Source organism: Camponotus floridanus, unplaced genomic scaffold, assembly GCF_003227725.1.
Source record: "Camponotus floridanus strain SB8 unplaced genomic scaffold, Cflo_v7.5 scaffold10, whole genome shotgun sequence".
Lineage (NCBI taxonomy): Eukaryota > Metazoa > Arthropoda > Insecta > Hymenoptera > Formicidae > Camponotus > Camponotus floridanus.
Genome location: NW_020229215.1, coordinates 3,124,947 through 3,145,206, shown reverse-complemented (window position 1 = coordinate 3,145,206; position 20,260 = coordinate 3,124,947). Strand labels below are relative to the sequence as shown.

At 30.3% G+C, this 20,260-nt stretch overlaps 1 protein-coding gene across 5 annotated transcripts; it reads right to left on the bottom strand.

The window, feature by feature from the left end:
- Nucleotides 1-1,681: 1,681 nt before the first annotated feature.
- Nucleotides 1,682-19,053, bottom strand: LOC105258135 (glycine-rich protein 5). Of its 5 annotated transcripts, XM_025409465.1 has the most exons (9): nt 11,088-11,195; nt 10,544-10,582; nt 10,273-10,372; nt 9,396-9,425; nt 8,536-8,565; nt 7,667-7,690; nt 5,785-5,808; nt 3,203-3,294; nt 1,682-1,721 (listed from the first exon to the last, which is right to left on the bottom strand). In XM_025409465.1, the coding sequence occupies exons 1-8, from the start codon at nt 11,130-11,132 to the stop codon at nt 3,254-3,256; spliced, it is 333 nt and encodes a 110-aa protein (XP_025265250.1). In that variant the 5' UTR covers nt 11,133-11,195; the 3' UTR covers nt 1,682-1,721; nt 3,203-3,253. The 5 variants fall into 5 exon arrangements, 4 of the variants coding, with proteins under 4 accessions (XP_025265250.1, XP_025265258.1, XP_025265246.1 ...); XM_025409473.1 differs by lacking the exons at nt 7,667-7,690; nt 8,536-8,565; nt 9,396-9,425; ... (1 more) ...; nt 10,544-10,582; nt 11,088-11,195 and adding exons at nt 4,469-4,612; nt 16,539-16,580; nt 16,867-16,890; nt 17,780-17,827; nt 18,953-19,053; XM_025409461.1 differs by lacking the exons at nt 7,667-7,690; nt 8,536-8,565 and adding an exon at nt 6,692-6,757.
- Nucleotides 19,054-20,260: the final 1,207 nt, after the last annotated feature.

Below are 20,260 nucleotides of genomic sequence, written 5' to 3'. Positions count from 1 at the left end.
AATTTTTCTTCTTCGCTTTTATATATGTCATAATCTGCGACGTGTTTATGTATACAAATGTGGAAAAATACAACAAGACCATTGTCGATAGGAAGTAACGCGATTTCGATCGTAATCGCACTTTTTGCGTAATTTGCGACAAAATTTGACGCATCAAGTTCGTCAAATAAGCAGCAGTAATGCAATTACAATGTCTCGTCTTTGCGACGATCTGCACGCTATTTTTTGAAATCGGTAGATCTTATCTTATCTCGAAATTCGACGCGCATTCGTTGTTTTTCTATCGGAAATATATTTACGATATTACCCTTTTGAAATATTCGCTTATTATTATGCTACGTTTGACTAATTCTAATAAATATCTAGATATGATCATGGAGATTTTAAAGCAATTTTTTTTAATTATTTTGACGACCGTGTCAGTCGTAGATTATTATTTTTATTTCTTATTTTTCCGACTTTGATGATATCTAGTGTTTTAATTGTCATTATGAAGGTCTATTATAAGCATAATGTGTGCATCAATTATGAAGATTCTCGGATAATGTAATTAATTTTAGAAATGAACTTCGCACCGATGTATCTTCGCCGAAACGTACCTGTCACTTACGTTTCGCGGCACGTGACTTCCTCGTCTCTTACTGTCACCTAATGTCTCGATTATCTCTCGAGAAACCTGACGGTTGGTATAATCCAACGAATGAGAATCAAGCGATGTACATGAAACTTACTACGCGAAAATTTTCTCTTTAACCAAAAAATATGAGTCAATAAACAACTTTAGATCTACATTTTCGACAATTTAATGAAGTCATAAGTGTTGAAATGTGGGTGTTTGATAATTATGTTTCGTAATTGTTCTTTACCTGCTTCGCGCGCGTTTTGTGTCGCGATATAAGTGAATGTGTAAAAAAAGAATGAATGAAAAGGATTCAACGACATGACTAAAGGCGATAGAACAGATTCAACGATTAAAGGCGATGGAACAGAATAACAATGAGAAAACATCGTTCATGTGAGTACATTTTTTTCATCTTTTATTCGTTTACATTGCGTTTATTATTGTTAATATGTGCGTTGCGTGTAAAATTATGTATAAGATCATTAAAGTCAGTAACGCAACAAATATTCTCTCTCTGAATAAATAGGTTCTTAATCTTCTGAGATTTTTTTAAGAAACGTCTTTTTAAGAAAATTTAGAAGCATGATAAAATCATACGAAGAATTGCGCAGTTTTTCTTCTTCAACAATTTATTTCAAATGTACATAAATATATACTGTTCCTTTTTTTGAACTACTTATTCAACAGTAAAATATATAATATGAGATATAATCCGGATTATATTTATTAAAATACGTTAGAAACACATTAAATATACATTACATACACTCTGTATTTATTTTAGTATATTAAAAAAATTATTTTTATTAGTAAAAAATGAAGATATTTAATAACGAAAAATACGTTATACAAATATTCGTCAAAATTAAAAAGCTTTTATGATTTATTTCGATTTTGTTAAGAATATGTAGGGGATCGAATGAAATAAAAACAATAAATAAGAATAAATATTTTGCAGAGTGCTAAGTTTTATTTTAAAATCATCGGGGTTCTTGAGTGTCCAAAGCAATCTAATAAAGACGTGTCAAAGTGCAGAGTGAAATCTAAATCATTTTTATCTATTTTATAATGATAGGCTTCAATATCCACATCCAGAGACCTACGAAATATATACAAAATTAATAATAAATTAAATTAATATAAATCTGTTGTAATTCATTTTTAATAAACATATTTTTTGTAATTCATTTTTAATAAACATATTTTTTTTTATGTTAAACTTGTTTATATATCGATAATCACATATATTTATATACTCTGTATTCTATGTATACATATACACATGTAACGCATGTGTAAATATATGTATAATATGTACACATTGTGATTATACTTGATTTATACTATATATATTGTGATGTGTATATGTATATATTTCGTCTCATGACTTATACAGCGTGTGTCAAAAGTTCCGGGACGGCTGGATAATTTGAAAAATACGCATCACAGAGGAAAATGACCAAGACAAAAGTTGTAGGATTTTTCCCGGGCAATCCGACGGTGACCTTAGATTTGACCTTGGATAGTCATTTGAAAGTCACATAAAGATTACCTTCAATTTCTTAAATAGAACCCCCTATTTTTCATTGCATATTCTTGTAGCTTATCTCGAGAGCTTTCCAAAACACTATAATTAAGTACCTTTTTATTAAGTACTTTTTGAGTTATAAGGCTTGAAATAATTTCTTAATTTTACATAAACCATAAAATATCTAGTAAACCATTCATTTTTCGATTATCTTACCTTCATACTTTTATGTACAAAATAATGAGAGGAATCAATTGGTGTAAAGAAAACATATAGTTGTTTCTAAGAAAAAATATGTAATTTGCAATTAACAATTCCATATTTTTTCTTAAAAACAACTATGTGTTTTCTTTACACCAATTGATTCCTCTCATTATTTTGTACATAAAAGTATTAAGATAAGATAATCGAAAAATGAATATTTTACTAGATATTTTATGGTTTATGTAAAATTAAGAAATTATTTCAAGCCTTATAACTCAAAAAGTACTTAATAAAAAGGTACTTAATTATAGTGTTTTGGAAAGCTCTCGAGATAAGCTACAAGAATATGCAATGAAAAATAGGGAGTTCCATTTAAGAAATTGAAGGTAATCTTTATGTGACCTTCAAATGACTATCCAAGGTCAAATCTAAGGTCACCGTCGGATTGCCCGGGAAAAATCCTACAACTTTTGTCTAGGTCATTTTCCTCTGTGATGCGTATTTTTCAAATTATCCAGCCGTCCCGGAACTTTTGACACACGCTGTATATAAATTACTAAATGTAACGTAATGTAAACTGTCAAATATTTCATACGATATTACAGTTACTCTTGAAGTAAAAATGTAATAAGAAGCTACATATCAACTATATAATTTTATTGTTATTAATTATTTTGTTGATAATAATTAATTATTAAATAATTATTGAAATAAAAGCGCATAATTTTCTTAAATAGAAAGTATATACATATAACAAATAAACTGTTAAGAGCGACTTATAAAATTCACTTTATAATCAAACTTTATAATTCACTAATGAATCACATTACAATTTAAGAAATGTTTACCTAAAGAGCATAAAATTCATTGTACGATGATCCTTATGATTCTCATGATCATTATTTGCCGCCTCCTTGTGCTCCTGCTCCCATACTTCCACCTACATTAAATTTTGAGTGAACATTTATTTTAACTTACTCAACGATTTTAATCTTGATTATGTTGTCACTACTCTGAAAGATTCTTAAAAAGTTTTAATCTATTCGTTATTTATTAAAAAGTTATAAACAAAAAAATTTTACGAATTTTATGTAATTTTCGTATATGTACATTTCACAAAATGAATCTCTACCTAATTCATTCGTTTATGTGTAGTACATAAAACGCGTGAGTAGAAAACTGGCTCTGTTCTTTTCTCTCCACCCCTTTGAAAAAAAGTTTTCGTTTTGTACAATTTGAAAGTACGATGTAAAATATTTGAACTATATAAAGTAATCGAAACCAAAAATTTTAGTTGTAAATCAGAAATAGTAAGATTATATCTTAAGTTATAAGGTTTAAGTTAGGTCATATCTTCTGAAACGGAGCCGCTCATAAGGGGAGTCGGAATTCATTTTCTACGCATGTTCTTTGCAAAAAGCGAAATTTATTCTATAATCTTGATTCTTGCTGAGAATGAACTTTGCTTCGTTTTAGAAAATACATGCGTGGACACAGTAGATTCTCTTTTCCCTATGGGAAAATCAACTTCCGTAAGATATAATCTAACCCAGACTTAATTTTGATTTTAAATAAAACGTAACTTTGAGTTAGATTAGTCTTTTTCAGGATAGGGATGGAGAGAAAGGGATGAAGCCACTTCATATTACTACACATGAATGAATGAATCAGGTAGAAATTTATTTTATAAATGTATATGATCAAAAATTACGTGAAATTCATGAAACTTTTTTTGTTTATAATTTTTTAATAAACATCGAGCGAGAACTTTTTGGAGATCACTCAGGATAGTGGCTTTGATAACATATGTAAAGATCAAAGTCATTGCTGGTGAATAAGTTAAATTATTTATCAAAATCCCCTCCTATTTGCTCTCCTACTTTCCATCCTCCTCCCCACCCTGCTTTCCCTTCTGCTCTCCCTCCTTATCCTTCATAAATTCTGGATAAATATTTATTTTAACTTACCTAATGGCTTTGATCTTGACATATATTGTTTACAATTTTTTAATAAACAACGAGCGAGAACTTTTTGGAAGTCACTCAGAATAGTGGCTTTGATAACATATGTAAAGATCAAAATCATTGCTGTGGTTAGTTAAAGTAAATATTTACCAATTTCCCCTCCTATTTGCTCTCCTGTTCCCCATCCTGCTCCCCATCCTGCTCCCCCTCCTGTTCCCAATCCTGTTCCTCTTTCTGTTCCCCATCTTGCTGTCCATCCTACTGCCCATTCTGCTCCCTTTTCTGCTTCCTCTCCTAATCTCCCCATAATTTCTGAATAAATATTTATTTTAATTTATGTAATGACTTTGATCTTGACATACATTGTCATTATCCTGAGTCCCCAAAAACTTTTAATCATTTTTTTTTAAGTTATAATCAAAGTGTTTCACGTAATTTTCAAATATTTTGTACATATAAAAAATTGATTCTGTACTTGTTTCATTTGTTTATGTATAATAAGTGAAACGCGTGAGTAGAAGAAGAGTTCTTTTTTTCTCTTCGAAAAAAAGTTTCCGTTTTGTACAATTTGAAAGCATGGTGCAAAAAATTTTAATTATATAAAGTAACTCAAACCAGAAATAGGGTTAAATTATATTTTACGAAAATGGAACCCTCTATAAGGAGGGTTGAACCTAATGTATTCACGCATGTTTTTTAAAAAACGAAGCTAAGTTCACTCTACATTTAATCTTGATTCTCGCTGAAAGTGAACTTTGCTTCGTTTTGAAAAATACATGCGTGGACACAGTAGATTCTCTATTCCCTACGAAGGAGATAAACTTTCAGAAGATATAATCTAACCCAAACTTAATTTTGATTTTAAATAAAAAGTAGTTTTGGGTTAGATTAATCTTTTTCAGGATTGGGATGGATAGAAAGGGATGAAGCCACTTGACATGAATGAATGAATCAGGTAGAAATTTATTTTATAAACGTATATGATCAAAAATTACGTGAAATTCATGAAACTTTTTTTGTTTATAATTTTTTAATAAACAACGAGCGAGAACTTTTTAGAGATCACTCAGGATAGTGGCTTTGATAACATATGTAAAGATCAAAGTCATTGCTGGTGGGTAAGTTAAAGTAAATATTTACCAAATCCCCCTCTTATTTGCCCTCCTGCTTCCCCCATAATTTCTGGATAAATATTTATTTTAACTTATCTATAGCTTTGATCTTGACATATTGTCAAAGTCATTACCCTGAGTTACCTCCGGAAAACTTAATCGTTGTTTTTTTATTAAATAGGAAGATTTCAAGAATTTTAAGTAATTTTCGGACATTATGTACATTTCATAAAATAAATCTTTTTTTATAATTTTTTGATAAGCGAGTGAAAAATTTTTGGGTGTGGTGGCTTTGATAACATATAGCAAGATTAAAATCATTGCTGGTAGGTTAAAGTAAATATTTATCAAAACCTGCTCCGCCGTTCATGCCAAATCCTGGAAAAATATTTATTTTAACTTATATTAATATTTATTTTAACTTATTGAACAACTTTGATCCTGACATTGTGTCTTTGATATTATCATTACCCTGAGTGATCCCCAAAAACTTTTAACCGTTCTTTTTTTTTAAGTTATAATCAAAGTGTTTCACGTAATTTTCAAATATTTTGTACATTTCACAAAATGAATCTGTACCTGATTTATTCGTTTATGTGTAGTAAGTAAAACGTGTGAGTAGAAAAAGGGTTCCGTCTCTTTCTTTCCCTTCGAAAAAAAGTTTTCGCTTTGTACAATTTGAAAGCACGGTGCAAAAAATTTTAATTATATAAATTAACTCAAACCAGAAATAGGTTGAAGTTATATTTTACGGAAATGAAACCCTCTGAGGAGGACTTGAATCTATTGTGTACGCATGTTTGTTATAAGGCGAAGATAAGTTCAATCTACATTTAATCTTGACTCTCGCTGAAAGTGAACTCTGCTTCGTTTTGAAAAATACATGCGTGGACACAGTAGATTCTCTTTTCCGTACGGGGGGAGACAACTTTCGGAAGATATAATCTAACCCAAATCTAATTTCGATTTTAAATAAAAAGTAAATAAAAGCTTTGCATTAGATTAGTTTTTGAGGAATGGGGGATGCGTAGGGAGAGGAGCGAAGCCCACATGGTTCACTTACTACACATAAATGAATTAATCGGGTAGAAATTTATTTTATGAAACGTATATGTCCGAAAATTACGTGAAATGCGTAAAACTTTTTTTATTTATAACTTTTTAATAAATAACGCGCGAAAATTGTTTGAGGGTCACTCAGAATAGTGTTGACAACATATGTCAAGTCATTGATAATAGATAAGTTAAAGTAAATACTTACCCATTCCACCTCCTCCTTTCCCTCCTGCTCCCGCTCCTGCTGCTCCTCCTGCTTCCCCTCCTGCTCCTGCCATAAAATCTGGATAAATATTTATTTTAATTTACCTAATGGCTTTGATCTTGACATATATTATTAAGATCACTACCCTGAGTAACCCACGAAAATTTAATCGTTGTTTATTACAAAGTTATAATAAACAGAAAGCTTTCATGAATTTCACGTAATTTTCATTATGTACATTTCACAAAATGAAACTCTACCTGATTCATTCATTTATGTATAATAAGTAAAACGCGTCAGTAGGGAAGAGGTCCATTCCTTGATCTTCACCCTTTCGAAAAAAAGTTCCGTTGTTTTGTACAATTTGAAAGCACGATGCAAAAATTTGAATTACATAAAGTAACTCAAAACAAATTTTAATTATATATCGGAAATACATTTAGGTTACATCTTCCGGAAGTGGAGTCCGCCTGTAAAAGAATTCGGAACCCAAAATGTATCTACGTATGTTCTTCGCAAAACGAAGCAAAGTTTATTCTCATATATAATCTTGATTCATGCTGCGAATGAACTTTGCTTCGTTTTGCAAAATACGAGTACATGCGTACACAATAGGTTCCTTTCTACAGGGTCATCTTTCGGAAAATATAATCTAATTCAAATCTAATTTCGATTTTAAATAAAAAATAGCTTTGTGTTAGATTAGTCTTTTTCAGGTTGAGGATGCAGAGAGAGAGGGACAGAGCCCACGTATTTCATTTACTACATATGAATGAATAAATCAGAGAATCCATAGAAATTCATTTTATGAACATATATGATCAAAAATTACGTGAAATTCATAAAACTTTTATGTCTATAATTTTTTAATAAACAACGAGCGAAAACTTTTTGGAGGTCACACAAGGTAGTGGCTTTGACATATAGCAAGATTAAAATCATTGCTGGTAGGTTAAAGTAAATATTTATCAAAACCTGCTCCGGCGTTCATGCCAAATCCTGGAAAAATATTTATTTTAACTTATATTAATATTTATTTTAACTTCTCTAACGACTTTGATCTTGACATTTATTGTCATTACCCTGAGTGATCCCCAAAAACCGTTCTTTTTTTTAAGTTATAATCAAAGTGTTTCACGTAATTTTCGAATATTCTGTACATTTCACAAAATGAATCTGTACCTGATTTATTCGTTTATGTGTACTAAGTAAAACGTGTGAGAAAAAGGATTCCGTCCTTTTTTTTCCTTTCGAAAAAAAAGTTTTCGTTTTGTACAATTTGAAAGCACGGTGCAAAAAATTTTAATTATATAAAGTAACTCAAACCAAAAATAGGATTAAGTTATATTTTACGGAAGTGACACCCTCTGTGAGGAGGGCTTAAACCTATTGTGTTCACGCATGTTATGAGGCAAAGCTAAGTTCACTCTACACTTAATCTTGACTCTCGCTGAAAGTGAACTTTGCTTTGTTTTGAAAAATACATGCACAGTAGGTTCTCTTTTCCCTACGGGGAAAATCAACTTCTGGAAGATATAATCCAAACCTAATTGCGATTTTAAATAAAAAGTAGTTTTAGGTTTAGGTTATATTAGTTTTTGAGGAATTGTATACGGAGAGAAGCGAAACCCACACGGTTCACTTACTACACATGAATGAATGAATCAGGTAGAAATTCATTTTATGAACGTATATAATCAAAAATTACGTGAAATTCATGAAACCTTTTTGTTTATAATTTTTTAATAAACGACAAGCAAAAGTTTTTTGGCAGTCACTCAAGGTAGTGGCTTTGACAGCATGTGTCAAGATTAAAGTCATGGCTGGTTAAAATAAATATTTACCAAATCCTCCTCCGGCGTTCGCACCAAATCCTGAAGAAATATTTATTTTAACTTATCTAATGACTTTGATCTTGACATATATTGTCATTACCCTGAGTGATCCCCAAAAACTTTCAACCATTCCTTTTTTTAAGTTATAATCAAAGTTTTTCACGTAATTTTCGAATATTTTGTACATTTCACAAAATGAATCTGTACCTGATTCATTCGTTCACGTGTTGCAAGTAAAACGCGTAAGTAAAGAAAGGGTTCCGTCCCTTTCTTTCCCTTCAAAAAAAAGTTTCCGTTTTGTACAATTTGAAAGCACGGTGCAAAAAATTTTAATTATATAAAATAACTCAAACTATAGGCTTAAGTTATATTTTACGAAAGTGAAATCCTTTGTGAGGAGAGCTTGAACCTATTGTATTCACCCATGTTTGTTACAAGCGAAGTTAAGTTCACTCTACACTTAATCTTGACTCTCGCTGAAAGTGAACTTTGCTTTGTTTTGAAAAATACATGCACAGTAGGTTCTCTTTTCCCTACGGGGAAAATCAACTTCTGGAAGATATAATCCAAACTTAATTGCAATTTTAAATAAAAAGTAGTTTTAAGTTATATTATATTAGTTTTTGGGGAATTGTATATGGAGAGAAGCGAAGCCCACACGGTTCACTTACTACACATGAATAAATGAATCAGGTAGAAATTAATTTTATGAACGTATATGATCAAAAATTACGTGAAATTCATGAAATCTTTTTGTTTATAATTTTTTAATAAACGACAAGCAAAATTTTTTTGGCAGTCACTCAAGGCAGTGGCTTTGACAGCATGTGTCAAGATTAAAGTCATGGCTGGTTAAAATAAATATTTACCAAATCCTCCTCCGGCGTTCGCACCAAATCCTGAAGAAATATTTATTTTAACTTATCTAACGACTTTGATCTTGACATATATTGTCATTACCCTGAGTGATCCCCAAAAACTTTCAACCGTTCCTTTTTTTAAGTTATAATCATAGTTTTTCACGTAATTTTCGGATATTTTGTACATTTCACAAAATGAATCTGTACTTAATTCATTCGTTTATGTGTAGTAAATGAAACGTGTGTAGAAAAAGGGTTTTGTCCCTTTTTTCCCTTCGAAAAAAAGTTTATTTTGTACAATTTGAAAGCACGGTGCAAAAAATTTTAATTATATAGAGTAACTCAGAAATAGGTTTAAGTTATATTTTACAGAAATGAAATCCTCTGTGAGGAGGGCTTAAACCTATTGTGTTCACGCATGTTTGTTACAAGGCGAAGCTAAGTTCACTCTACATTTAATCTTGACTTTCGTTGAAAGTAAACTTTGCTTCATTTTGAAAAATACGTGCGTGGACATAGTAGGTTCTCTTTCCCTTATGGCAGAGGTCACTTGCGGAAAATATAATCTAAACCCAAACCTAATTTCGATTTTAAATAAAAAGTAACTTTGGGTTAGATTAGTTCTTGAGGAATGGGGGGTGCATAGGGAGAGGAGCGAAGCCCACACGGTTCACTTACTACACATGAATGAATGAATCGGGTAGAAATTTATTTTATGAAACATATATGTCCGAAAATTACGTGAAATTCGTAAAACTTTTTTTATTTAGAACGTTTTAATAAATAACGAGCGAAAACTTTTTGAGAATCATTCAGAATAGTGGCTTTGACAACATATGTCAAGATCAAAGTCATTGCTAGTAGGTAAGTTAAAGTAAATATTTACCCATTCCTGCTCCCATTCCTCCTTCCCCTCCTGCTCCTCCCCCTTTTGCCGATCGTCGTACTAATTTCGCATGTAATCCTGTCATTGGTTTGTCCAGTGCCTTTAAATAAATATTATTTGATAATAAATATAAATCCAACAAAAATATGAAAGAAATTATTACATTGTTTTTATGCTTCAAATTTTGTCGAATAAAAGAAAATTTTATTGAAATAAAGCATAACATTATACATACTTATATATAAGTCATTTAGACTTGCATCTTACTTACTCGTACATTTCGAAAGTTTTCTAGCGGCGACTCGGCGAACTAGCAATTAGCGAAAAGAGCAATTAAATTTTTTTATTTTAAATAGATAAATATTCGTCTTACAATTAAAATGGAATTGATATTAAAATATAAACAATATTAATTATTCTCTAATCCTAAAATATTATTATATTATAATTATATATTACTATTATATTACTATTATATTATAATAACTCTGAATAATCGATAGTATTTAACGTGTAATGGAATTGCATGCATCAAGCGATTCAAATGTTTCAAAAAATTATTATAAAATAAATAAAAATATTTTGAGAAATATATTATTTACATTTATTTTTTCAATAATATAAGCCATAAAAATTTATTCTTATATGTGTATTTTTTCCTTCATATTATTGTTATTATTATATTTAAAAAATTCTAACTTTTTATATTTAATTTATCATATTTAAGTCGACACAAAATATCAACACAATTGGCATAATTCATACGTTACTTTGTCTTGAGATTGCAAATAAATTATTTTTGCGAAATTTCTTACCACCAGCGTCACGCAAAGTAAAGTAATGAAGAATAGTTTAATCATCGTGCTTAACTTGATGCACCATGCACAATAGTCAGCAGAAATTTTTCTTCTTCGCTTTTATATATGTCATAATCTGCGACGTGTTTATGTGTTCAAATGCGGAAAAGAACAACAAGACCATCATCGACAGGAAGTAACGCGATTTCGATCGTAATTGCGCTTTTTGCGTAATTTGCGACAGTATTTGACGCGTCAAGTTCGTCAAACAGTATAATTACAATGTCTCGTCTTTGCGACGATCTGCACGCTGCTGCATTGCTATTTTTTGCGATCGCTGGATCTTATCTTATCTCGCAATTCGACGCGCATTTGTCCTTTATTTTCTATCGGAAATATATTTACGATATTATCCTTTTGAAATATTCGCTTATTATTATGCTACGTTTGACTAATTCAAATAAATATCTAAATATGATAATGGAGATTTTAAAACATTTTTTTTTATTATTTTGATGACCTTGTCAGTCATAGATTACTATTTTTATTTCTTATTTTTCTTACTTTGATGATATCTAGTGTTTTAATTGTCAGTACGAAGGTCTATTATTACCAGTCTATTATTACCAGTCTCGTGATACGGCGAGAAATTCAAAGTCTTGTAAAGAACATTAATTAGTTCTACAACGAGTAATATAAATGATGAAAAATGTAATCAACAAATGAGTGATTAAAACTAACGATCGATAACGATCGATAATATATTTAACAATGTTAAATATATTAATACATAACTTCGTTCTTATTCTATTCAAATATAAATTATTTAAAAAATAATACATTAAGATCTTAACAACAAGAATTTATTGATAATTTATTATAAATTAATCTGCATACAAGATATTTAAAAAAAAACGATTTTCTCGCGACGTGCTAGCTTGATTTACGCATATCCAGATATATACGACAGGTTTATACGATTCATAAATCGAAAATCGATACTCTGTGTCATAATTTCCAAATACATAGTTAATTTATTCGCGAAAGCAAAGCGCTCCGTGTCGTTAAATTATTTTACAAAATATACCGATAAATATTGAGAGGCATTAAACATGATCAATTACGAGTAAATTTGAGATTATTTATCCATTAATACTATCGATTTAACACGGAAAATATCGTATTATTTAGCCGAATTAAAAAATCGATTAATTATCGTCAATTAATTCGATATTCCCGACAATCATTTGTATGATAAAGCTACATGAAAGTTCAAACAAAGATTTTGTTTTGACAAAAGTTGAATATCTTATATTAAAAATATTTAACGTTATGTAAATGTGTGCATCAATTTTGAAGATTCTCGGATAATATAATGAATTTTAGAAGTGAATTTCGCACCGACGTATCTTCGCCGAAACGTACCTGTCACTTATGTTTCGCGACACATGTCTTCCTCGTTTCTTACTGTCACATAATGTCTCGATTATCTCTCGAGAAACCTGACAGTCGATATAATCCAACGAATGAGAAACAACCGGTGTACACGAAACTTTCTACGCGAAAATTTTCTCTTTAACCAAAAAATTCGAGTCAATAAACAACTTTAGATCTACATTTTCGACAATTTAATGAAGTCATAAGTGTTGAAATGTGGGAGTTTGATAATTATGTTCCGTAATTGTTCTTTACCTGTTTCGCTCGCGTTTTGTATCGCGATATAAGTGAGTGTGTAAAAAAAGAATGAATGAAAAGGATTCAACGACATGACTAAAGGCGATGGGACGGATTCGACGATGTGACTAAAGGCGATGGAACAGATTCGACGATGTGATTAAAGGCGAAGGAACAGGATAACAATGACAAAACGTCGTTCATGTGAGTACATTTTTTTCATCTTTTATTCATTTACATTGCGTTTATTATTGTTAATATGTGCGTTGCGTGTAAAATTATGTATAAGATTATTAAAGTCAGTAACGCGACAAATATTCTCTCTCTGATAAATATGTTCTTAACCTTCTGAGATATTTTTGAGAATTGCGCAGTTTTTGTTCTTCAACAATTTATTTTAAATGTACATAAATATGTTCTGTTCCTTTTTTTGGACTACTTACTGAACAGTAAAATATATAATATGGGATATAATCCGGATTATATTTATTAAAATACGTTAGAAACACATTAAATATATACATACACTCTGTATTTATTTTAATATATAAAAAAAATTATTTTTATTAGTAAAAACGAAAAAATTTAATAACGAAAAATACGTTATACAAATATACATCAAAATTAAAAAGCTTTCATTTCAAAAAGCTATTTATTTCGATTTATTTCGTTTTATTTCGATTTTATTAAGGATATGAATGGGATAAAATGAATGGGATAAAATGAATGAAATAAAAACAATAAATACAATAAGTATTTTGCAGAGTGCTAAGTTTTATTTTAAAACCATCGGGGTTCTTGAGTGTGCAAAACAATCTAATAAAGACGTCAAAGTGCGGAGTGAAATCTAAATCATTTTTATCTATCTTATAATGATAGGCTTCAATATCCATATCTATCCAGAAACCTACAAAATATATATAAAATTAATAATAAATTAAATTAATATAAATCTGTTGTAATTCATTTTTAATAAATATATTTTTTTTAATGTTAAACTTGTTTATATATCGATAATCACATCTATTTATATACTCTGTATTCTATGTATACATATACACATGTAACGCATGTGTAAATATATGTATAATATGTATACATTGTAATTATATTTGATTTTATACTATATATATTGTGATATGTATATATATATATTTCCTCTCATGACTTATATATAAATACTAAATGTAACGTAATGTAAACTGCTAAATATTTCGATATTACATTTTTACTTCAAGAGTAAGTAATATACGATATTACAGTTACTCTTGAAGTAAAAATGTAATAAGAAGCTACATATCAACTATATAATTTTATTGTTATTAATTATTTTGTTGATAATAATTAATTATTAAATAATTATTGAAATAAAAGCGCATAATTTTCTTAAATAGAAAGTATATACATATAACAAATAAACTGTTAAGCGCGACTTATAAAATTCACTTTATAATCAAACTTTATAATTCACTAATGAATCACATTACAATTTAAGAAATGTTTACCTAAAGAGCATAAAATTCATTGTACGATGATCCTTATGATTCTCATGATCATTATTTGCGGCCTCCTTGTGCTCCTCCTCCCATACTTCCACCTACATTAAATTTTGGGTGAACATTTACTTTAACTTACTCAACGATTTTAATCTTGACTATGTTGTCACTACTCTGAAAGATTCTTAAAAAGTTTTAATCTATTCGTTATTTATTAAAAAGTTATAAACAAAAAAATTTTACGAATTTTATGTAATTTTCGTATATGTACATTTCACAAAATGAATCTCTATCTAATTCATTCGTTTATGTGTAGTACATAAAACGCGTGAGTAGAAAAGAGGCTCTGTTCCTTTCTCTCCACCCCTTCGAAAAAAAGTTTTCGTTTTGTACAATTTGAAAGTACGATGTAAAATATTTGAACTATATAAAGTAATCGAAACCAAAAATTTTAGTTGTAAATCAGAAATAGTAAGATTATATCTTAAGTTATAAGTTTAAGTTAGGTCATATCTTCTGAAACGGAGCCGCTCATAAGGGGAGTCGGAACTCATTTTCTACGCATGTTCTTTGCAAAAAGCGAAATTTACTCTATAATCTTGATTCTTGCTGAGAACTTTTCTTCGTTTTAGAAAATACATGCGTGGACACAGTATATTCTCTTTTCCCTACGGGGGAGATCAACTTCCGTAAGATATAATCTAACCCAGACTTAATTTTGATTTTAAATAAAACATAGCTTTGAGTTAGATTAGTCTTCTTCAGGATGGGGATGGAGAGAAAAGGATGAAGCCACTTCACATTACTACACATGAATGAATGAATCAGGTAGAAATTTATTTTATAAATGTATATGATCAAAAATTACGTGAAATTCATGAAACTTTTTTTGTTTATAAGTTTTTAATAAACAACGAGCGAGAACTTTTTGGAGATCACTCAGGATAGTGGCTTTGATAACATATGTAAAGATCAAAGTCATTGCTGGTCAATAAGTTAAATTATTTATCAAATTCCCCTCCTATTTGCTCTCCTACTCCCCATCCGTCTCCTCATCCTGCTCCCCCTTCTGGTCTCCCTCCTTATCCTTCATAAATTCTGGATAAATATTTATTCTAACTTACCTAATGGCTTTGATCTTGACATATATTGTTTACAATTTTTTAATAAACAACGAGCGAGAACTTTTTGGAAGTCACTCAGAATAGTGGCTTTGATAACATATGTAAAGATCAAAATCATTGCTGTGGGTAAGTTAAAGTAAATATTTACCAATTTCCCCTCCTATTTGCTCTCCTGCTCCCCATCCTGCTCCCCATCCTGCTCCCCCTCCTGTTCCCAATCCTGTTCCTCTTTCTGTTCCCCATCTTGCTGTCCATCCTACTGCCCATTCTGCTCGCTTTTCTGCTTCTTCTCCTAATCTCCCCATAATTCTGAATAAATATTTATTTTAACTTATCTAATGACTTTGATTTTGACATATATTGTCATTATCCTAAGTGATCCTCAAAAATGTTTAACGATTTTTTTAAGTTATAATCAAAGTGTTTCACGTAATTTTCGGATATTTTGTACATATAACAAAATGATTCTGTACTTGATTCATTCGTTTATGTATAATAAGTGAAACGCGTGAATAGAGGAAGAATTCCGTCTCTTTTTTTCTCTTCGAAAAAAAGTTTCCGTTTTGTACAATTTGAAAGCACGGTGCAAAAAATTTTAATTATATAAAGTAATTCAAACTAGAAAGAAAGGGTTAAATTATATTTTACGAAAATGGAACCCTCTATAAGGAGGTTGAAGCCTCTATAAGGAGATTGAACCTATTGTATTCACGCATGTTTTTTAAAAAACGAAGCTAAGTTCACTCTACATTTAATCTTGATTCTCGCTGAAAGTGAACTTTGCTTCGTTTTGAAAAATACATGCGTGGACACAGTAGACTCTCTATTCCCTACGGGGGAGATCAACTTCCAGAATATATAATTTAACTCAAACTTAATTTTGATTTCAAATAAAAAGAAGTTTTGGGTTAGATTAGTCTTTTTCAGGATAGAGATGGAGGGAAAGGGATGAAGCCACTTCTTATTACTACACATGAATGAATGAATTAGGTAGAAATTCATTTTATGAACGTATATGATCAAAAATTACGTGAAATTCATAAAACTTTTTTTGTTTATAATTTTTTTAAAAACAACGAGCGAGAACTTTTTGGAGGTCACTCAGGATAGTAGCTTTGATAACATCTGTAAAGATCAAAGTCATTGCTGGTGGGTAAGTTAAAGTAAATATTTACCAAATCCCCCTCCTATTTGCCCTTCTGCTTCCCCCATAATTTCTGGATAAATATTTATTTTAACTTATCTATAGCTTTGATCTTGACATATATTGTCAAAGTCACTACCCTGAGTGACCCCCGGAAAACTTAATTGTTGTTTTTTATTAAACAGGAAGATTTCATGAATTTTATGTAATTTTCGGATATTATGTACATTTCATAAAATAAATCTATTTTTATCATTTTTTAATAAGCGAGTGAAAAATTTTTGGGTGTGGTGGCTTCAATAACATATAGCAAGATTAAAAATCATTGCTGGTAGATTAAAGTAAATATTTATCAAAACCTGCTCCGCCGTTCATGCCAAATCCTGGAAAAATATTTATTTTAACTTATATTAATATTTATTTTAACTTATCGAACGACTATGATCCTGACATTGTGTCTTTGATATTGTCATTACCCTGAGTGATCCCCAAAAAACTTTTAACCGTTCTTTTTTTTTAAGTTATAATCAAAGTGTTTCACGTAATTTTCGAATATTTTGTACATTTCACAAAATGAATCTGTACCTGATTTATTCGATTATGTATAGTAAGTGAAACGTGTCAGTAGAAAAAGCGTTCCGTCTCTTTCTTTCCCTTCGAAAAAAAGTTTCCGCTTTGTACAATTTGAAAGCACGGTGCAAAAAATTTTAATTATATAAAGTAACTCAAACCAGAAATAGGTTTAAGTTATATTTTACGGAAGTGAAACCCTCTGAGGAGGACTTGAACCTATTGTGTTCACACATGTTTGTTACAAGGCGAAGCTAAGTTCACTCTACGTTTAATCTTGGCACTCGCTGAAAGTGAACTTTGCTTCGTTTTGAAAAATACATGCGTGGACACAGTATGTTCTCTTTTCCCTACGGGGGAAGTCAACTTTCGGAAGATATAATCTAACCCAAACCTAATTTCGATTTTAAATAAAAAGTAGCTTTGGATTAGATTAGTTTTTGAGGAATGGGGTGTGTGTAAGGAGAGGAGCGAAGCCCACACGGTTCACTTACTGCACATGAATGAATGAATCGGGTAGAAATTTATTTTATGAAACGTATATGTCCGAAAATTACGTGAAATGCGTAAAACTTTTTTTATTTATAACTTTTTAATAAATAACGAGCGAAAATTGTTTGAGGGTCACTCAGAATAGTGGTTTTGACAACATATGTCAAGATCAAAGTCATTGATAGTAGATAAGTTAAAGTAAATACTTACCAAATCCAGCTTCTGCTCCCCCTTCTACTCCTCCTCCTGCTTCCCCTCCTGCTCCCGCCATAAAATATGGATAAATATTTAATTTAATTCATCTAATGGCTTTGATATTGACATATATTATGAAGATCACTACCCTGAGTAACCCACAGAAAATTTAATCGTTGTTTATTACAAAAATACGAGTACATGCGTACACAATAGGTTCCTACAGGGTCATCTTTCGGAAAATATAATCTAATTCAAACTTAATTTAGATTTTAAATAAAAAATAGCTTTGTGTTAGATCTTTTTCAGGTTGGGGATGCGGAGAGAGAGGGACAAAGCCCACGTATTTCATTTACTACATATGAATGAATAAATCAGAGAATCCATAAAAATTCATTTTATCAACGTATATGATTAAAAATAACGTGAAATTCATAAAACTTTTATCTTTATAATTTTTTAATAAACAACGAGCGAAAACGTTTTGGAGGTCACACAAGGTAGTGGCTTTGACAACATGTGTCAAGATTAAAGTCATTGCTGGTAGATTAAAGTAAACATTTATCAAATCTTGCTCCAGCGTCCATACCAAATCCTAGGGAAATATTTATTTTAACTTGTATTAATATTTATTTTAACTTATCTAACGACTTTGATCTTGACATATATTTTCATTACTATGAGTGATCCCCAAAAACTTATAACCGTTTTTTTTTTTAAGTTATAATCAAAGTGTTTCACCTAATTTTCGAATATTTTGTACATTTCACAAAATGAATCTATACCCAAACATGGGTGAATACAATAAGTTCAAGCTCTCTTCACAGAGGGTTTCACTTCCGTAAAATATAACTTAAACCTATATAGTTTGAGTTACTTTATATAATTAAAATTTTTTGCACCGTGCTTTCAAATTGTACAAAACAGAAACTTTTTTTCAAAGGGAAAGAACGAGCCGGAACCCTTTCTTTACTCACGCGTTTCACTTACTACACGTGAACGAATAAATGAGGTAGAAATTCATTTTATGAACGTATATGATAAAAAATTACGTGAAATTCATGAAACTTTTTTGTTTATAATTTTTTAATAAACAACGAGCGAAAATTTTTTGGCAGTCACTCAAGGTAGTGGCTTTGACAGCATGTGTCAAGATTAAAGTCATTGCTGGTTAGAATAAATATTTACCTAATCCTGCTCCGGCTTTCGCACCAAGTTCTGGAGAAATATTTATTATAACTTATCTAACGACTTTGATATTGACATATATTGTCATTAACCTGAGTGATCCCCAAAAACTTTTAACCGTTCTTTTTTTAAGTTATAATCAAAGTTTTTCACGTAATTTTCGGATATTTTGTACATTTCACAAAATGAATCTGTACTTGATTCATTCATTTATGTGTAGTAAATGAAACGTGTGAATAGAAAAAAGGATTCCGTCCCTTTTTCCCCTTTTTTTCCCCAAAAAAAAGTTTCTATTTTGTACAATTTGAAAGCACGGTGCAAAAAATTTTAATTATATAGAGTAACTCAAACCAGAAATAGGTTTAAGTTATATTTTACGAAAATGAAACCCTCTGTGAGGAGGGCTTAAACCTATTGTGTTCACGCATGTTTGTTACAAGGCGAAGCTAAGTTCACTCTACATTTAATCTTGACTTTCGCTGAAAGTAAACTTTGCTTCGTTTTGAATAATACGTGCGTNGATTTGAGAAATCTTAAACCGCATCGTTCTGCACAAGACGCATCTTCTGCGACTCTTGACCCAAACCACGTACATTTACGGGAATTGAGATTATTTCTATAAGAGTTGGTTTAATCTCGCAAATGCGATCGTGGATGGGTTTAAACACGCCTTCATCGTCGACTTTACAAACATGGCGTAAAAACACGAAATTTCGCATTGCTGCCGGTTCTGGTGGTTAGCGCGAACGTGGAGAAATCACAAATAAAATAAGAGGAATTCAATTATGTTGAGGAATATTAATAGTAGCCCGGCCTAACGCGATTAATCAGCCAAAGTGCCGCCACATTTTTACAACGAACTCACATTTCCTCTTAAGTGTTGTTTGCTTTTTTTGCAATGACGCTAGCATTGTACGATAAAAAGAATAGTAGGTGGAAACAAACATAATTATATAAAATGAATTAAATAAAGACGAAAAAGAAATGGTACTGTATGTAAACTTATTTTTTATTTTCAACAATAAAAATACTTTGTATAATATCTCCATGTACTTCATTATATACGTTTTTTACGTGATTTTATTAAGGAGAAATTTTTAGAGAAATTTATTTATGTTAAATCACAAAAAATATTTAAAAAAATTATGCGTGACGATGAAATAAATATTGATGAATTGTTACGATTTATTAGCACCTTGCTTTATGCATTTCGCTTAACTTAAATATGACGTCGAGGTGGATTCTGAATATGGCATACTACGATAAAAAAACATTTGTATTGTCTGTTAAATTTTACCTGTAAAAAAT

What these genes read in the sequence shown, in the direction of transcription:
- LOC105258135 (XM_025409461.1), bottom strand. Translation starts at nt 11,132, where the DNA reads ATGATTAAACTATTCTTCATTACTTTACTTTGCGTGACGCTGGTG. An exon ending in GAAAGGAGGAGGTGGAATGG is followed by an intron (nt 5,809 to 6,691) that starts GTAAGTATTTAC and finishes ATATTTTTCCAG; the next exon opens with GATTTGGCATGAACGGCGGA. An exon ending in TGGCATGAACGGCGGAGCAG is followed by an intron (nt 3,295 to 5,784) that starts GTTTTGATAAAT and finishes AATTTAATGTAG; the next exon opens with GTGGAAGTATGGGAGCAGGA.